Source organism: Pongo abelii, chromosome 1 (genome assembly GCF_028885655.2).
Source record: "Pongo abelii isolate AG06213 chromosome 1, NHGRI_mPonAbe1-v2.0_pri, whole genome shotgun sequence".
Taxonomy (NCBI): Eukaryota; Metazoa; Chordata; class Mammalia; order Primates; family Hominidae; genus Pongo; species Pongo abelii.
This window is the reverse complement of record NC_071985.2, coordinates 222,482,614-222,502,935: the sequence shown is the minus strand read 5'-3', so window position 1 is coordinate 222,502,935 and position 20,322 is coordinate 222,482,614. Positions and strand designations below refer to the sequence as shown.

General features: G+C 50.1%; 1 protein-coding gene across 6 annotated transcripts in view; it reads left to right on the top strand.

Moving 5' to 3' along the window:
* DRAXIN (dorsal inhibitory axon guidance protein) overlaps positions 1-16,369 on the top strand; it is a 48,869-nt gene extending 32,500 nt beyond the window's left edge. For 5 of the 6 annotated variants that reach the window (XM_054541695.2, XM_054541719.2, XM_009235233.4 and 2 more), the window contains one exon: positions 4,136-10,396. In XM_054541695.2, coding sequence (XP_054397670.1) covers positions 4,136-4,248 — 113 coding nt within the window. In that variant the 3' untranslated portion in view covers positions 4,249-10,396. Of the gene's footprint in view, positions 1-4,135; positions 10,397-14,096 lie in introns of those variants that run through there. The other variant, XM_054541723.2, reaches the window with a different exon arrangement.
* Positions 16,370-20,322: the final 3,953 nt, after the last annotated feature.

The window sequence follows — 20,322 nt, the reverse complement described above, 5'->3', positions numbered from 1 at the left end:
ATTTGCTTTTCTCAACTTTTGAAATACAAGCTGGCGCAATCTCCCACTATCTGGAGGAGGGAGAAGGGAGGAGACAGGAGTACATCTCTTTAAATTAGATCCAGCCTCAGAAGGCTGCCGCTTTCACACCAGAATTCTATCCCAGCGGAGGCACTGAAGTGTGATAATGGGGTGGGGGTGGGTTTCCCAGCATGTCCCAGGGAAGGATGCACTTGGCCAGCTGCCTCTTTAACTCCTCTGTGCCCCCACCTCGCCTAGGTGTGCTGGGCTCTGTGCTGAGCACTTTTCTACTGAAAGCCCCATGAGCACCCCTAGAAAGGGGCTATGATGATCCCTACTATACAAATAAGCAAACTGGGGCACAGAAAGCTTAATGATGCCCAAACTTACACAGCCAGGAAAGTGGGGGGAATAGTTTCAGGTTTTTGTTTTGTTTTGAGACAGGGTTTTACTCTGTCACCCAGGCTGGAGTGCAGCGGTGCAATTTTGGCTCACTGCAACCTCTGCTTCCCAGGCTTAGGTGATCCTCCCATCCCAGCCCCGCAGGTAACTCTGACTACAGGCCCATGCCACCAGCCCAGCTAATTTTTGTATTTCTGGTAGAGGCAGAGTTTTGCCATGTTCCCTAGGCTGGTCTCAAACTCCTGTCCTCAAGCGATCCACCTGCCTTGGCCTCCCAAAGTTCTGGGATTACAGGCATGAGCCACCACACCCAGCCAGTTTCAATTTTGTATTTTGCAAAATTTCAAATATATACTAAAGTAGTTAGAATAGTCTAATGAACACCCATTTCTCATCACTCTGCTTCAGTAAATACCAACTCATGGCCAATCTGTGTCTGTCATCTCTCACACGCTTTCCTTATTCCGACATGATTTCTAAGCAACTCCTGGGAGCTTACAGGTATATCATCTGCGAATATTTTAGTGTGTACCTCTGAAAGACAAGTACTCTTTTAAAAACAAAATGCCAAACATGAACGATAATTAATCAGTTCCATCCAATATCAAATCAGCATTCACACATCTCCTGGATGGGGGAATTGGGGCTCAGCCCCTCTGTGGACCTGAGATACATGCCCCGTTTTGCTCATATTAGCCTCAGAGATTATCTACCGTGATCGTGCCACTGCACTCCAGCCTGGATGATGGAGAGAGACCCTGTCTTAAAAATGATAATAATAAATCGTTTTCTTCCCAATTTTTAAAATTGTAGACTTTTAAATTTAATTTAATTATTTTTTTTGAGACGGGGTTTCACTCTGTCACCCAGGCTGGAGTGCAGTGGCGCAATCCCAGCTCACTGTAGCTTTAACTCCCAGGCTCAAGGGATCCTCCCGCCTCGGCAATAAAGCTATGTAGTTCTGATTATTCACTCATCTAATCAGTTAAATATTTAGGGAGCACCTACTCTGTATCAGACATTGTTCTGGACACTGGGGGGTTCAGTAGTGAAAAGAACCATCAAGTTCTGTGCCCATGAATTACATTCTATTGATATGAGCAGACAACAATCAAATACATAGATAAGATGTCTTTAGAAAATAATAAGGGCTATGGCCGAGCATGGTGGCTCACGCCTGTAATCCCAAGCACTTTGGGAGGCCAAGGCAGGAGGATCACTTGAGGTCAGGAGTTTGAGACCAGCCTGGCCAACATGGTGAAACCCTGTTTCTACTAAAAATACAAAAATTAGACGGGCATGGTGGCACTTGCCTGTAATTCCAGCTACTCGGGAGCCTGAGGCATGAGAATCGCTTGAACCCGGGAGGCGGAGATTGCAGTGAGCCAAGATCGTGCCATTGCACTCCAGCCTGGGTGACTGAGTGAGACTCTGTTTCAAAAAGAAAATAAAAGTAAGGAATAAGGGCTATAAAGATAATAATATGATAATGAGTCCTACAGTTGTTTTAGAAAGGGTAGACAGAAGTGGGCATTGGAGGCCAGGAGGGTGGTTCATGTTTGTAATCCCAGCACTTTGGGAGGCCGAGGCGGGCAGATCATGAGGTCAGGAGTTTGAGACCAGCCTGACCAACATGGTAAAATCCCATCTCCACTAAAAATACAAAAATTAGCCGGGTGTGGTGACGCGCACCTGTAATCCCAGCTACTCAGGAGGCTAGGGCAAGAGAATCTCTTGAAACCGGGAGGCAGAGGTTGCAGTGAGCTGAGATCGTGCCTCTGCACTCCAGCCTGGGCGACAGAGAGAGACTGCATCTCAAAAAAAAAAAAAAGGGTAGACAGAAGTGGGCATTGGAGGCCAGGTGGGGTGGTTCATGCCTGTAATCCCAGCATTTTGGGAGGCCAAGGCAGGTGGATCCTTGAGCCCAGGAGTTGGAGACCAGCCTTGGCAAGGTAGAGAGACACTGTCTCTACCAAAAATACAAAAAAAAAAAAAAAAATTAGCCAGGTGTGGTGGTGCACACCCATAGTACCAGCTACTTGGGAGGCTGAAGCAGGGAGGATCACTTGAGCCCAGGAGGCAGAGATTGCAGTGAGCCGAGATCTTGCCACGCCACTGCACTCCAGTCCAGGCAACAGAGCAAGACCCTGTCTCAAAAAAAAAAAAAAAAAAAAAAGGGAGGCTTGGCATGGTGGCTCATGCCTGTAATCCCGTCACTTTGGGAGGCCAAGGCGGGCAGATCACTGAGGCCAGGAGTTCAAGACCAGCCTGGCCAACATGGTGAAACCCCATCTCTGCTAAAAAAAAAAAAAAATACAAAATTAGCTGGGTGTGGTGGTGCATGCCTGTAATCCCAGCTACTCAGGAGGCTGAGGCAGGAGAATCACTTGAACCCAGGAGGCAGAGGTTGCATGAGCCAAGATGGTGCCGCTGCACTCCAGCCTGGGTGACAAGAGCAAAACTCCATCTCAAAAAAAAAAAAAAAAAAAAAAGCAATGGCTCTCCATAGGATGTTTTACAGGGAAGGGCAGAATTTGAGCCACTTAAAAGAAAAATTTAATAACCTTTTTCCTTTCCAATTTTCAAGATTATAGACTTTTTAACTGAATTTATCTGTGTATTTTATTTTTTAATTTTTTTGAGACAGAGTCTCACTCTGTTACCCAGGCTGAAGTACAGTGGCGCAACCAAGACTCACTGCAGCCTGGAACTCCTGGGCTCAAGGGATCCTCCCATGTTAGCCCCTCCTGTAGTTGGGACTACAGGTGTATGCCACAATGCCTGGCTAATTTTTACATTTTTTTGTAGAGATAGGGTCGCCCTATGTTGCTTAGGCTGGTCTGGAACTACTGGGCTCAAGCGATCCTCCCACCTCAGCCTCCCAAAATGCTGGGATTAACGGGTGTGAGCCACCGTACCCTGAGGACTTTATTTTTAGAGCAGTTTTCTAGAAAAATTGCACAGAATGTGGTTCTCATATACCTCCTTTGCCCCTGCATGCAGTTTCTCCTATTAATAACATCTTTCAATCATGTGGTAGATTTGTTTGTTTATTTGTTTGTTTTCTGAGAGGAAGTCTAGCTCTGTCGCCCCAGCTGGAGTGCAGTGGCATGATCTTGGCTCACTGCAAGCTCCGCCTCCTGGGTTCACGTGATTCTCCTGCCTCAGCCTCCCAAGTAGTGGGGATTACAGGCACCCACCACCATGCCCGGGTAGTTTTTGTATTTTTTTAAGTAGAGACGGGGTTTCACCATGTTGGCCAGGCTGGTCTCAAACTCCTGACCTCAAGTGATCCACCCGCCTCGGCCTTACAAAGCGCTGGGATTATAGGCGTGAGCCACCGTGCCCGGCCTCTCCTGGTACATTTGTTGCTTGACAAACCAATAGTGATGTATTATTATTACTAACTGAAGTCATAGTGTAAGTTATAGTTCACCGTGCGGTACATTCTGTGGGTTTTGACAAATGCATGCCATGTCCCAACCATTACGTGTCACACACAATATTTTCACCGCCCCGACCGCCCTGAGTCTTCTCCGTGCTCCTTCCGTGTTCACTCCTCCCCTCTCCCGGGTTCGTGTCTTTTAAGCTCACTGGGGCTGCCGTGAGGAAGCTGGGTTGCAGGGCAGAGTAAAGAAGGCAGGAGACAGCTGGCTGGCCCCGAGCATGCAGGGGAAGGAAGGGGAGGGCACGGGCCCTTCGCGCCTCTGACCCCTTGCCTCCACTCGCCCAGGGCTGCGCTGCTATGCCAAATTCCACCGGAACCGCAGGGTTACACGGAGGAAAGGGCGCTGTGTGGAGCCCGAGACGGCCAACGGCGACCAGGGATCCTTCATCAACGTCTAGCGGCCCCGCGGGACTGGGGACTGAGCCCGGGAGGTTTGCACAAGCCGGGCGATTTGTTTGTAACTAGCAGTGGGAGATCAAGTCGGGGAACAGATGGCTGAGGCTGCAGACTCAGGCCCAGGACACTCAACCCCAGGAGGGGAGCCGCTCGGAGAATGAGCTGGGTGGGTACCCAGGAGCCGGCCCGCAGCACCTGCACACCCGAAGTCCGGACCCACGCAGCCTCCATCCCGCGTGTCTTGCTCTCCGCGATGGCAGTGCCGAGAGTGCCCTCTACTGTCCGACTCCAGCACTGCAACAGCTTCAAGTTCAAAACCAAGAGACGTTTTTGAGAGTGGAAAAGAAATTTAAACTTCCCGAAAGAAGGTCCACCGGCAGTAGATGAATATGGAACATCTCCTATGTACCAGGCACTGTGCTAAGTGCTGGAATACATTATCTCATTGAATTATCACAACGACCTTTTCAAGCAGGCATTATCACCATGCGACAGGTTGAGGACCGTGAGGCACGCTGGAGTTATTTGACTCGACTTGCCCAGGGTCCCAGGTCAGTGCTCCTCAAACCTGAACATGCTAAGAGTCACCTGGAGGTCCGGTTAAAAATGTACATCTGGCCGGGCGCGGCGGCTCACGCTTGCAATCCCAGCACTTTGGGAGGCCAAGGCGGGTGGCTCACCTGAGGTCAGGAGTTCAAGACCAGCCCGGCCAACATGAGGAAACCCTGTCTCTATTAAAAATACAAAAATTAGGCCAGGCGTGGTGGTACACACCTGTAATCCCAGCTACTCGGAGGCTGAGGCACCAGAATCACTTGAACTTGGGAGGCAGAGGTTGCAGTGAGCAGAGATCGTGCCACTGCACTCCAGCCTGGGGGACAAGAGTGAAACTCCATCTCAAAAAAAAAAAAAAAAAAAAGCACATCTGACTCAGTGGGCTCTGTGCTCTAACAAGCTCCCAGGGAACGCGAGGCTGATGGCCCAGGGACCCACTGAGAGGTCCTGGGAAGTACATGGCAGAGCAAGGACATGAACCTGGGCCAAGGCTGTCCAGCTCCAAGGCTCACATTCTTGCTGCTCCACAGCCAAGAATTTCTTCCAGATTCTCCAACGCTTTTGGCAAGAGAGGCTCACACCCTGGTATTCCCTTCCTCTGTGGCTGCAATAACTTGACTGTTGTCCGCCTTCCCTGGACAAAGGTGTATCCTATTTAAAAACAAAACAAAATACAACTTAAGCACATACTTGCTTGCGGCAATAAGTTGGGCAGGTTGATCCCTGTGGTCTGGTAGCTGATATCCTGGGATAAGAAGTGTTTGGGGAAAAGAATCATGTTGGCCTTTATGTCCCTGTGGTCCTGCTCATCCAGTCCTGGACAGGCACTTTACAGTTTTCTGGAGAGCTTCCACCCCAGGGGTTCTGATGCAAGCATGGAATCCAAAAAAAAACCACACATATTGCCCATGTTTACCCACTTTGCATACTGTTTAGTGATTTCCAGGACCACAAAACCATCCCTGGACCCCACGCCACATTTTTGCAGCAGAGCCCACTGGGAAGTTGAGGCTCCCCTGAAATTGAGGTGCTATCTGAAGCTAACTGCCCCTAACAGGCCAGACTCACAATGCCCACCCAGAACATCTGTCCCAGCAGATCGGGCTTCAGGAGTCACTTCAGGAGAACCATTTAAATCCCCCCACTTGGCATCTCACTCCTGGCCAACCCTCTGTTCCAGGGCGAACCAGGTTGCAAATGACAAAAGACTTTCCTGGCCAAATTCCTCACTGGCCTGGATCACACCCATAAGATGCCAGAGATGTTTACTGCGTTGGAAAAATCAGTCGGGGTCAGGGGTCAGGCACCAAGGAAAGCAGGCAGATCTAGAAGAAACTAAATATGCTTGTTCTCTCCCTATCCAAGTTTGATGGGCATGGGAACCTTGTGGGGAGGGAGCAGGGAGGGCAGGGGAACTGGGAGATCAAAGCAGGCTAGCTGAAAGGCAGATAAGGCTAGATGCAATGGCTCATGCCTGTAATCCCAGCACTTTGGGAGGCCGAGGTGGGCGGACCACTTCAGGTCAGGAGTTCGAGACCAGCCTGGCCAACATGGCAAAACCCTGTCTCTACCAAAAATATAAAAATTAAGGTTGGGCACGAGGGCTCATGCCTGACATCCCAGCACTCTGGGAGGCGGAGGTGGGCAGATCACTTGAAGTAAGGAGTTCGAGACCAGCCTGACCAACATGATGAAACCCCATCTCTACTAAAAATACAAAAATTAGCCAGGCATGATGGCAGGTGCCTGTAATCCCAGCTACTCAGGAGGCTGAGGCAGGAGAATCACTTGAACCCAGGAGGCGGAGGTCGAGGTGAGCCAAGATCACACCATTGCACTCCAGCCTGGGCGACAGAGTGAGACTCCAAAAATATAAAACACTTAAAAATTTAAAAAGGCAGATCTGCCAGCAGCTTCATACTTGAGACCAGACAACCCATATGCTGTGTGTGCCTTACATTAAGTGGTGACTCAGGACTGTGCTGGCTCTGTGGGGCTAGAACTCTAAGGAGTACCACAGGAAGAAAGCCCAGCATTACTATGGCTGGAGGACAGCTGTTAGATGGTCCTAGGACATCAGCCATGGAGAACACAGAGAGTCACGACAAAGCTAAAAGGCCCATAAAACTGCCACTGGTTGCCAGGGTAGTTCCATGGTTGGAAATCCAAGGCCCATCTCTGCCCTAGCTATCTCTATTTGACATTTCCAAAGAGGGTTGGGTAGATGGAACCCTCTTAACTCCAGAGCTGGGAATCCCAAAGCCCTCTCAAGTGTCTAACCAACCTCTCTGCCAGGAAGTTCTTCCTTAGGTCTATCTTAAATTTATTTTGCTCATACAGAAGCCAATTTCCTCTAATCCAGGGTTTAGCAAACTTTTACTGTGAGGGGCCAAATAAATATTTTAGGCTTTGCAAGCCATCCGATCTCCACCAGCTACTCAGCTCTGCCATAGCTCGAAGCAGCCACAGACAGTGTGTAAATGAATTCATGGCATGCTCCAGGAAAACTATTTATGGACACACATGTGAATTCCATATACTTTTCATATGTCACAAAATATTATTCTCTCTTTTTTTTTGGAGATGGAGTTTTGCTCTGCTGCCCAGGCTGGAATGCAGTGGCTCAGTCTCAGCTCACTGCAACCTCTGCGTCCCAGGTTCAAGCAATTCTCCTGCCTCAGCCTCCCAAGTAGCTGTGATTACAGGCATGCACCACCACACCTGGTTAATTTTTGTATTTTTAGTAGAGATAAGGTTTTACCATGTTGGCCAGGCTGGTCTCGAACTTCTGACCTCAGGTGATCTGCCCGCCTCAGCCTCCCAAAATGCTGGGATTACAGGTGTGAGCCACCACACCTGGCCACAAAATATTATTAGTTTAATTTTCTAAAACCATTTAAAAGTGCAAAAACTGCTCTTAGCTTGCCAACTGCACAAAAACAGGCAGTGGGGCAGATTTGGCCTGAGGGCCACGGTTTGCCAACCCCTGCTCAAGCCTGCTCACTCTCAACCTGGGCTGCACGTTGCAATAATCAGGGAACATTCACAGGCCTGGGGCCCACCCACAAGGCTTCTGTTTTGTTTGGTCTGGGCTTCATAGTTTTCCCCCAGGTAACTTCAGGTGCAGCTGGGGCTGAGAGTCTCTGCTCTCCCCTTCCATCTGTAGCAGTGCAGCTGGTGATAAATCCACCTATTCCACTTCTCACCGCCTTGGCAACCTTAGGAAAATTTCTTAAGGTCTCTGTGCCTTGATTTTTTCATCTGTAAAATGGGGATAATAACTCTTCCTTCATAGGGTTGTTGTGAGGAGTGAATGCATACTTCTTTTTTTTTTTTTTTTTTTTTTTTTTGAGACAGAGTTTCACTCTTGTTGCCCAGGCTGGAGTGCAGTGGCACAAACTCGGCTCACTGCGACCTCTGCCTCCTGGGTACAAGTGATTCTCCTGCCTCAGCCTCTCGAGTACCTGGGATTACAGGCAAGCACCACCACGCCCAGTTGATTTTTGTATTTTTAGTAGAGATGGGATTTTACCATGTTGGCCAGGCTGGTCTCAAACTCCTGACCTCAGGTGATCCACCTGTCTCAGCCTCCCAAAGTGCTGGGATTACAGGCGTGAGCCAGCATGCCTGGCTGTGAATGCAGAATTCTTACAAGGTGTTTAGAACAGTGCCTAGCACCTAATAAACCTCCAGTATTAGCTAATTCGTTATTCTAGGAGAATTTTAGGAGATGTCGGTTCTTTGACAATGACCCATTACATACTCTGAGATCATTTCTAAGTCACTATTCAAGCTCCTTCCCCAAAGTGTGTTACATAGAACACTGGGACCATGCGATGCTCCATTAGGAAGGGTCAGGGTACGGTTCCTGTGGTCAGAGAGGTTTGGAAAACTGTGCTGGCCTCAGTCCTTGGCAGCATGTCAGATTCCAGGCACCGAGGCAGGGCTGGAGGAGTAAGTGGCTTTGCAATAAAATGGGTGCTGCAGTCGAAAAAGATACCCTGGGTGGAGTGGGGGAGCTGAGCAGGAGGCCAGGTGGCAACCAGTAGCTGCCTGACCTGTGGGCTGAGCTCTCCTGCACTCCTCCAGCTGGAGTCACCGGGACTCCCAGGAATACCTGCCGTTCCCACAGGGCTACCTTTCCGTGGTTTGCCTGGAGACACCAAGAGTGGTTTCCATGCCTGCTGGGAATAGGCTGAGCATGCAATGACATGAGGGCCAAGGCTTGTGGGAAAATGACAACTTCACAGCCCCTTGAGGAGTGACCAAGCCACAAAGTAAATCCTAAAGCCACAACCCCTTCTACCACTGAGCTGCTGGAGGTGGGTCCTTATTTCAAGCCACATTCAACCCACCCAACAAAACCTAACATTGAGGTGGTGGGCACACGGCCCCTGCGGTGGGGTTCACTCTGCAGCTGGAGAGACAGCATACTTGAAACCTGCAAGGAACAGGTTTATAAAACAACAGAACAGCCAGGAAAATGGTGCTGGGACAGACAGTGGAGAGGCCAGAGAAGCAAACCATTGTGGCTCCTCACTGGGGGTTTCACGGGGTTGGACTGAGCCCTGTCATCTCTGTGATAGTCTTCACTCTGACAGGCAATGGTGACTGTGTGTGTTTCCTGGGGAGGAGGTTAGCAGGGATGGTCGCCTTTCCTGGGAAGGGCGGTTTGCAGAACCAGGGGTTTATATTGCAGGGAGTGTATTTTCTGAATTCTAAGTCAGAACAAGCGGTCTGATACAGGATCCATGGCTGGGTCACTTCTGGGTGCAAGAGGCTTTCTAGACCTCAGACACTCAGATTACGGTCCTGGGCCAGTAACAGCACCTAGGAGCTTGGTAGAAACGCAGAATCTTAGCCTGGGCAACATAGGGAGACCTTGTCTCTGCAAAAAAATAACAAAATTAGCCGGGCATGGTGGTGCACACCTGTAGTCCCAGCTATTCTCCAGGCTGAGGTGGGAGGATCGCTTGAGCCCAAGAGGTCGAGGCTGCAGTGAGCCATGATCGTGCCACTGCACTCCAGCTTGGGCGATAGAGCAAGACCCTGTCTCAAAAAAAGACAAAAAACAAAAAGAAATGCAGATTCTTGGGCCCCACCACCCCATGCCTACTGAGCCAGAATCTCTGGGGGTGGGGCCCAGCCATTTGGCTTTTCACAAGTTCTCCAGGTCATTCTTGGGAAATATCAAATTTGAGAATCACAGGTCTAGGATACGACGGGGAAAACAGAAATGTGGGGTGGTGAGAGACATTCGGATAATTCGGGGTATTTGTATTCAGGTGTGAGCTGGCAAATCCGAGACCCATTTTGCCTAGCTAATTACCAGCAATGACAAACTCCCAGGCTCTGAAGCCCAGCCTCCTGGGCTGCAACTGGTCTTTATTTTTGGAGGAAGTGAATGGAGCACCTCGGCCTGGGACCCTCAGTGTAGGGTTTTCTGACTCTTAGGCAATTTCCTAGGGTGCTGTAGTTCCTCTTTAAAGTTGGGGAGCGGCAGGGGGAGGGGAAAGTGCCACACCCTTGTAGTTTCATGATGTCGTGTTGCATGTGCTCTTGAGCTGTAAATAAAGAGACGATGGTTAAAAAGCCCACCTGGTGTCTCTCTTTGTTCCTCCAGGAGATGGTCTGTCTGTGCTGGTAGTGAGCTCTACAGGGGCATTTGGAAGGGATCCTAAGCCTGGTGTTCCACCTATGACTTCTCAACACACTGGATTGAGCATTTGCCCTGAGCTAAGCAGCAAACAAGGCAGACAGGACCCCTGCCCTCGCCTGGTCCTCATCATAATCCCTCAGCCAGACCTCTTGACTGCGAGTCTCAGATTTTTTTTTCTTTTTCTTTTTTTAGACAGAGTCTTGCTCTGTCACCTGCGCTGGAGTACCGTGGCATGGTCTCGGCTCACTGCAACCTCTGCCCCTCAGGTTCAAGCAATTCTCGTGCCTCAGCCTCCCGAGTAGCTGGGATTACAAACGTGCGCCACCACGCCAGGCTACTTTTTGTATTTTTAGTAGAGACGGGATTTCACCATGTTGGCTAGGCTGGTCTCAAACTCCTGACCTCAAGTGATCCACCCACCTCAGCCTCCCAAAATGCTGGGATTACAGGTGTGAGCCACCGCACCTGGCCAGAGTCCCAGATTTTTATCTCCCTACCCATTTTAGGGTTGGGGCAGCTGAGGTCCCAAAGAGATTCTGAGGCTGGTTGCAGCAGGCTGGTCCCCAGCAGCTTCCGTCCGAGCCAAGGTGGCCGAGTGCAGAGAAGAGCAGACGTGGGACTCCTGAAAGATAAGAAAGGACAAGGCAGCTCAACGGAAGCCAGGGCTGGGGCAGGGTCAGTTGCCGTCTTGGGAAAGGGCGTGAACTGGTGAGGGGGTGGCCTGGCTTGGCACTAGGAAGGACATCTCTTATCATGGTGGCAGTTCCAGCCAGTGCCGCCCAGCTCTGCTGACCAGGGCTTCCTCGGGCAGGCTGTTATGTCTCCCTGTGACCTTGATCCTAAAGCCAAGGTGTGGCCCAGACACCCCTGGGGGCCGTGGTGACCACAGAGGTGGGGCGCCCTGAGAGCCTGGTGTCCATACCTGCAGAGATGTCTCTGCCTAGCCAGGACAGGGAAAACCAGGCTTCCCAAATCCAGGGTTTCCTAAAACATGGGTCCTCGGACCCCCAGCATCAGAATCCTGTGGACAGCAAGCCCAGGTTTCTGAGCCCCACCTGGGCCTCTGACTCAGAATTCCAGGCATGGGCTTGGGAATCTGCACAACTGAAACTCAAGTCTGAGAGCTGCTGCACCAAATCTTCTGAGAACTCACAGTCCTCCCCACATAGCCCCAGGTGGCTGGAGGAGCTCCCACGGGGGATGGTTCTGAGGAGCTGAGCCCAGAAGGCCTGTCCCCCTCCAAGAGGCTTTGCAAGTCACACCCTCTCTGCCCACTACTCAACTCTGCCATCGTGGTATGAAAGCAGCCATGGACCACACAGAAACAGATGCATGCAAATGAGTGAGCACAGCCGCGTTCCAATAAAACTTTATTTACACAAAAGGGCAGCGGGCCAGATTTGGTCCAGGAGCTGTAGCTTGCTGACCCCAGTCTGTACTACTGACCCCTGGGTCAAAGGTTACAGAAGGGCATGCTGGCCATCTAAAAGCCAACCCCTCTGTCCTGGGATGTCCACTGGAACCCATTTCTACTAATAAAGGTCAGAACAGTGCCGAGATAAGGGGCTAGGGTCAGTCAAGCCCAAGGCCACAGGATGTCAGCTATCAGTGCCAGCAGCCTGGGTGTAGCCCTTGGTGGGGGGCAGATGGCTGCACTGGGGTGGATCAGTCAGGGTTCTCCAGAGAAACAGAAACAATTGGATATTTATATTTATATATCTTAAAATATCTATGTATTTATATATCTCATATATATATGTGTGTGTGTGTGTATATATATATATATATACAGAGTCGTGTCATATAAACATTTCAGTCAACGACAGACCACACATACAACAGTGGTCTCATAAGATTGTTTTGTTTTATTCTTGAGACAGAATCTGGCTTTATGTCTAGGTTGTGCACAATCATGATACTATGTCTAGTGGCACAATCATAGTTCATTGCAGCCTCAAACTCCTGGGCTCAAATGATCCTCCTGCCTCAGCCTCTGAAGTTTTGTATTATTAATACAATAATAATTATTGTATTATAAATACAGTAATTAGCCTGGTTAATTATTGTATTTTTTGTAGAGACGGGGTCTCGCTATGTTGCCCAGGCTGGTCTCAAACTCCTGGCCTCAGTGATCCTCTGCCTCAGTCTCCCAAAGTGCTGGGATTACAGGCATAAGCCACCATGCCCAGCCTTCATACTTTTACTGTACCTTTTCTATGTCTAGATATGTTTAGATACACAAATACTCATCATTGTGTCACAGTTGTCTGCAGTATTCAATACAGCAACATACTGTGCAAGTTTGTGGCCCAGGAGCAACAGGCTATCTCAGAGAGCCTAGGTGTGTGGGAGGCTTCACCATCTAGGTTTGTGTGAGTACACACTATGATGTTTGCAGTGTGTAATGCTATGATGTTTGCCCATCAATGAAATTATCTAATGATATATTTCTCAGAATGCATTCCTGCTGTTAAGCAATGCATGACTGTTTATAAAGAGATTTATTTTATGGAATTGGTTCCCATGATTGTAGGGGCTGGCAAGTCTGTAATTAGTAGGACAGGCAGGCAGGCCAGAAACTCAGGCAGGAGTTAATGCTGCAGTCTTGAGGCTGAATTTCTTCTCCCAAGACCTCGGTTTTTGTTCTTAAGGCCTTCAACTGATAGGATGAGGCCCACCACATTCTCAGGGGTGCCCTCCTTTCCTTCAAGCCAACTGACTGCAGATGCCCTCACACACACCTACATTCTTTTTTGACTGAAACCTTGGGTACTAGAACTTGCCCAAGCTGACACACGAAATTGACCATCATGGAGCTTTCTGGAGCTCAGCTCCCCAGCTCAGATCCCGGTGACTGGACGTGCGACAGAGTTGACCGTGGCAGGTCATGAAGCTCTGGGCTTCCTCACTCTGTTTGGCAGCTTGAGCCTCGGTGTAGCAGTGGCCAACCGTGGTCATGAACATAGACACACATGCTGTGGTGAGCCCAGACCAGTGTCTACCCAGTGTCAGGACATGAAATTGCAATTCGGGGTGGGATGGGGTGGGGAGGGATTGGGTGAGGAGGGATATGAATGGATGCCTGACTGGGTCAGCAAATGACTAAACAGAGCTGCCCCTGTCCCTTCATCACACCTCCCCCAACACACAATGGCATATCCTGAAACTCACACATTTGCACTGGGGAACCGCAGTCAGGAGCCTGGGCTCTGTCCCTGCTGGCGATTAGGCACTGTGGCAAGGGCACTTTGGACGGCGCTACATGCTGTGGTCCTGAACTGGCGCTGTGCATCCCGACCTTGACCTGTGTCAGCACCTGGCACAGAGCAGAATACCTGCGTACAGAGGGAACGCCTTCCTCCAGACACAGCCCTGGCCTCCATTGACAGCATGAGGCGCCCCTCCTCTTGCATAACTGGGAATTGTTAGACCTTCTTTTGCCAAGCATGAAAATGGAAGCACAAAGGAATTAAGGCCACTTGCCCAAAGTGGTGCTGGAGAGGCCCCCCACCCAGGTCTGCCTGACTCCAAAACCTGATCATGTCCATGACCCCATGTTGCCGCTCAACTACCTCAAGTTTACTGAGCACCTACTAGGAGCTGATCACTGATCTCACCCCTTCTCCCACCTCACAGGCACTGTGCCACTCATTTAGGACCCACCGAGGCTGCTGTCAGGCAGGGGCCTGCCAGGACCGAAGTTGGATTCACCTTCGGGCTGGCCCCCCAGAGAGGAAGAGGGCTGGATTCCTTCCAGAGAGCCAGTGGAAGCACCCTCCCCTCCCCCACCCACTTCCTCGTTCTTCTCTTCTCTCCCCCTGTGGCCACTGGCCCCCTGCAAGGAAGATGAGACCTCAAAGAGCCTGCAGCAGAGTCAGACGTGAAAGCCACCGCCAGTGAAGCCTGAACGCAGTGGAAGCAAACACCAAAAATAAACCCGCGGCAGACAAGCGTCTCGGGCAGTCGGGCTCAGCAGCCACAACAGGCCTCATGTGTGTATCTGAGCCATCACTCAGATGCAGCCAGAGCCCTCCAATGCCTCCCTTGGAATTCCAGCAGCATCCACGTGGAAAGATGGGAGAACGAAGAGAGAAGGAGGAAGCAGCCTGAAGTTATGACACAACCAGGACAGGCCATGGGAGGCCGGAGGCGGGCAGCACACATTGAGGCTTGCTCCGTGCAGGGCCTGGGCCAGGGGCTGGAGTTGAGCTCTGAACAAGATGCTCAGAGTTGAGGAAAGCACGTGAGCATGCACACACACACACACACATGCACACACACACATACACATGCACACACACGCACACACACGCGCGCACACACACATACATGCACACACGCGCGCGCACACACACATACATGCACACGCGCGTGCACACACATACATGCGCACACACATACATGCACACACACGCGCACACACACATACATGCACACATGCGCGTGCACACATACATGCACGCACACATACATGCACGCACACATACATGCACACACACGCACACACACGCACACGCACATGTGCACACACACACAAATAAGAGGATTGCTGCTGTATGCAGCAGGGGTTGAAGGAAATACCATAGGTCAGATAATTCGAGAGTAGCTGAAGTGCCCTCTCCTTCCTCTTGGGCAATAGCCTCTTACTTCCGCTTGTGTTCTGGGTGGTTTCTAACACACCCACAGCTTCCTGGACTCCAACAGGGCACAGGCAATTTCCTTTTCTGCCTTTTCCACAATCACCAAGGGTTCCATAGGGCATTCTGATGGGTTCTCTGAGCACAACGGTCTCTGGAGGGACAGGGCACTATTGCCACATGTTTGGGAATCATTCTTAACCGGCAGTAATTTTCATAGGACCCTGATGAGGTGGCAGAGCAGCCGGAACATTAGGCATGATTTCCTGTGTTTTAAAGCTCAAGGAGGAGTATTTATGGAGGCTGGCTGGGGTCCATAAGTGTCAGCAAGGGATGCCGCCGTAAGATTGAATTCTGTGCCATTGGGACAAATCGTTCAGAGTCAGCCCTCATTAGTTTTAAGTAGTCACAGAAACAAATGTCTCCTCTGGCCGGGCACGGTGGCTCACGCTTGTAATCCCAGCACTTTGGGAGGCCAAGGCGGGCGGATCACAAGGTCAGGAGATCGAGACCACGGTGAAACCCCCGTCTCTACTAAAAATACAAAAAAAAAAAAAAATTAGCCGGGCGTGGTGGCGGGCGCCTGTAGTCCCAGCTACGCCGAGAGGCTGAGGCAGAATAATGGCGTGAACCCAGGAGGCGGAGCTTGCAGTGAGCCGAGATCGCGCCACTGCACTCCAGCCTGGGCGACAGAGAGAGACTCTGTCTCAAAAATAAATAAATAAATAAACACATGTCTCCTCTGAAGCGGGAAGTGGGGGGTCTCACACCTCCCAGCAGTGTCCAGGCTCCTCCGGAAAACACAGGAAGAAGGAAATAGAAGAACCAACCATGCTGACTCCCTCTGTGCCCACTCCTGCCAGGATGCTTCCCTCCTGGCTGTCAGCGAATGGGGTGTGGACATGGCCGATGGTGCTAACAAGTCACAATGGTGTTTGATGCTTTGAGAATCTTGGCATCAACCAGAGATTGGGCAGAAGGGCAGGAGATGAGGTCTGGGAGGTCAGCAGAGCCACCAAGCCACCCGACTCCAATCCTACAGGGTTCCATTGGCTTCCCTCCCCTTCTCCTGCCTCCGTTTTTCTCCTGCCTCGCTGCTCATGGTAGCTGGCTCTCAGTGCACGAGAGAACGTGTCCACAGACACAAAGAACAACACTGCCCAGCAAAACACACAGGCCTTCCCCAGTCCTGCCAGACCTCAGGCCAGAAACACACAGCCAGTGTGTCTGTGACGAGCTGAATGGAAACATCACAGGAAGGGGCTCTAGATAGAATCCCATTGACAATTCCTATGCCACTAAAGGGGCTTTCTCTGATGTGCTTCTTGTGGAGGGTTCTGCTCTCTTATTTTTATTTTTTATTTATTTTTTTTTGAGATGGAGTTTCACTCTTGTCGCCCAGGCTGGAGTGCAATGGCACGATCTCGGTTCACTGCAACCTCTGCCTCCCGGGTTCAAGCAATTCTCCTGCCTCAGCCTCCCGAGTAGCTGGGATTACAGGCGTGTGCCACCACGGCTGGCTACTTTTTGTATTATTAGTAGAGACAGGGTTTCACTATGTTGGCCAAGCTAGTCTCGAAATCCTGACCTCAGGTGATCCACCCACCTCAGCCGCCCAAAGTGCTGGGATTATAGGCGTGAGCCACTACACCGGGCCTGAGGGCTCTGCTTTCTAGCAGGTGTGTGTGGCTTTTTCGCTTCTAGGTATTTGCCCAGGTAGGTGTTCAATAACTATTTGCTGAATGGATGAATGAATGAATGAATGAATGAATCTATCCTACATGTCAGTTTCTTTATTGAAGGTACAAATATCAACCTTGACTGAGACAGACAGGTTGGCAAAGGGACATGAAAAATTTAAACTTGAATTCCAAAAGTGTAGAGGTACTCCCCAACTTACAGTGGGGTTGCATCCTCACAAACCCATCCTATTGAAAATATCATAAATCCAAAATGCACTTAGGTCAGGTGAGATAGCTCATGCCTGTAATCCCAGCACTTTGGGAGGCCGAGGAGGAGGGGGTATAGCTTGAGCCCAGATGTTTGAGACCAGCCTGGGCAACAGAGTGAGAACTCATCTCCACAAAAAAACTTTCTAAAAAAGCAAAATTAGGCCGGGCGTAGTGGCTTACGCCTGTAATCCAGCACTTTGGGAGGCCGAGGCGGGCAGATCACGAGGTCAGGAGTTCGAGACCAGCTTGGCCAACACAGTAAAACCCCGACTCTACTAAAAATACAAAAATTAGCCAGGTTTGGTGGCATGCGGCTGTAGTCCCAGCTACTTGGGAGGTTGAGGCAGGAGAATTGCTTGAACCCGGGAGGTGGAGGCTGCAGCGAGCCGAGATCGCCCCACTGCACACTAGCCCGGGCGACAGTGTGAGAGTTCATCTCAAGAAAAAAAAAAAAAAAAGCAAAATTAGCTGGGCATGGTGGTGTGAGCCTGTAATACCAGCTACTTGGGAGGCTGAGATGGGAGGATCACTTGAGCCCAGGAGTTGGAGGCTGCAGTGAGCGAAGGTTGCACCACTGTACTCCAGTCTGGGTGACAGAGCATGACCCTGTCTCAAAAAAAGAAAATAAAATGCATTTAATACACCTAACCTATTGAACATCATAGCTTAGTCTAGCCTACTTTAAACATGCTGAGAACACTTACATTAGCCTACAGTTGTGCAAAATCATGAAAAACAAGACTATTTCATAATAAAGTGCCCAAAACCCTATGGAATTTATTGAACACTATACCGCAAGTGAAAAACAGAACGGTTATACTGGGGACTAGAAATATGTTTCTACTGAACGCAGATCGCTTTCACACGGTTGGAAAGTAGAAAAATCATGTCAGACCATTGTAAGTTAGGGAGTGTCTGTACTCACTCAATACATGACCCCAAGCCTTGTGGGATGCCACGTGGGGGTCTATTATGTCCTTCCATAGCCAAGAATAGGTCGTGGCAGGAACTCCGTCCGGTTCCTTTGAGGATACCGACGGTTTCACTTTCTTTTGTTTCTCCGTGCTTCCCACCTCCCTCCATCCCCCCAACCCCACCAGCCTGCCAAGCCCGCCCAGCCAGCTGGGTCTTCTCGCGCCCTCCTCCCTCTGCCTCTGGCCCCAGCTGGTCGAGATGAATACAGTGTCAGTGTCTGAGCCACAGGGACATTCCACAGGCCCAGCCTTGTGCTGTCTTCCGATCCTTGTCTTCCCCTCCTTGCTTTGCTCTATCCTTCTCATTTCAGCCCTGGCTGGATTTTTCTGCTGTGTGGGTTACACGTCAGGGTGCTGGAGCCAGGCTTCCTGGGTCCCACCCCAGTTCCAGCAGCAATTAGTGCTGTACCTGTGGCAAGCTGCTTAACTTCTGTTGATTTCAGTTGCCTCAGTGTAAACAGGAATAAGAAGAGCGCGTGCTATAGTGTTGTTGTGAGCATTTACTAAGAAGAACTTTTTTTTTTTTTGAGACAGGGTCTCGCTCCGTCTCTCAGGCTAGAGTGCAGTGGCGCGATCTCGGCTCACTGCAATCTCCTCCTCCTGGGTTCAAGCAATTCTCATGCCTCAGCCTCCCGAGTAGCTGGGATTATAGGCATGTGCCATCATGCCCGGCTAATTTTTGTATTTTTAATAGAGACAGGGTTTCACCATGTTGGCCAGGCTGGTCTCGAACTCCTGACCTCAGGTGTTCCACCCGCCTTGGCCTCCCAAAGTGCTGGGATTATAGGTGTGAGCCACCGTGCCCGGCCCACTATGAAGCCCTTTCACACTGTCTGCCACACGACAACTACTGTTGGGGCTCAGAAAATGTCACCCCAATATCTGGTGCTTTGGCATGCTAAGTACTATGAACTCCAGAAGACTGGAGGCCTCAAAAGCAAGGTCTCTGTGACCCCCTCCTGACCTTCTGTCTCCAGCCCCTGCTTCTCTCCTGAGGCAGTCACAGAACAAGAATTCCTCCTTTGGCAGGGGGTGAGGAGACTCAAGTCTGTAATCCCAGCACTTTGGGAGGCTGAGGCAGGTGGATCACTTGAGCCCAGGAGTTTGAGATCAGCCTGGGCAACATGGCAAGCCCTGTCTCTATAAAAAAAAATTACAAAAATTAGCCAGTCATGGTGGTAGGTGCTTCTAATCCCAGCTATTCAGGAGGCTGAAGTGGGAGGATCATCTGAGCCCAGGAGGTTGAGGCTGCAGTGAGCCATGATCACACCATTGCACTCCAGCCTGGGTAACAGAGCAATACCTTGTCTCAAGAGGAAAAAAAAAAAAAAATCCTCCTTCTCCAAGGTGGGTCACAGAAACTAGAACCCGTGTCTCCAAAGTAGCCATAAAACCTAGAAAGGTGGCTCTCTCCCTTCTCTCTATGAAGACCTCATTACAGAGGGGTTCTACCCCATACCCAGGAGGAAGGAATGCTGCATGGAGAGCCCAAGAAGAATCTGGACAAGACTTGTTCATTTTCTTTTTATCCAATTGCATTGCTACAGGGCTGTTCATTCTTCCTTGAAACTAAGCACAAAAATGGACAGATTTCCCAGGGCCTTTGAATCTTCATCTCTGAAGCCTTCCATGTCACATAAAGCTTTGCTTAACTCAGCTTGGTATGCTTTTCTCTTGTTAAGCAGTCTTTTTTTTACAGGAGTGTCAGCTGTGAACTTTATGATGGGTGAGGAAAGGTATCACACCCTTCCGCCCCTACAGTACTTAGTAAATGTCAGCTCTAATCCTAGGAGTTGTTTTGCCTTTTTTTTTTTTTTTGACATGGAATCTCACTCTGTTGCCCAGGCTAGAGTGCAGTGGCAGGATCTCGGCTCACTCCAACCTCCACCTCCCAGGTTCAAACAATTCTCCTGCCTCAGCCTCCCAAGTAGCTGGGACCACAGGTGCGCACCCCCATGCCTGGCTAATTTTTGTATTTTTAGTAGAGACAGGGTTTCATGATGTTGGCCAAAATGATCTTGAACTCCTGACCTCAAGTGATCCACCGGCCTCAGCCTCCCAAAGTGTTAGGATTACAGGCTTGAGCCACCGTGCCCGGCCTGTTTTTCATTTTCTCCTTACAAAGTGATCACAACTTTATTACATACCTAAAGGCTTGGATTAAATCCCTCTAGAATCTGGAGTGTATGGGAAATATTTTTTAGAAGGAAATTGATCAGGCTGCGCACTGTGGCTCACGCCTGAAATCCCAGCACTTCGGGAGGCCGAGGCGGGCAGATCACCTGAGGTCAGGAGTTTG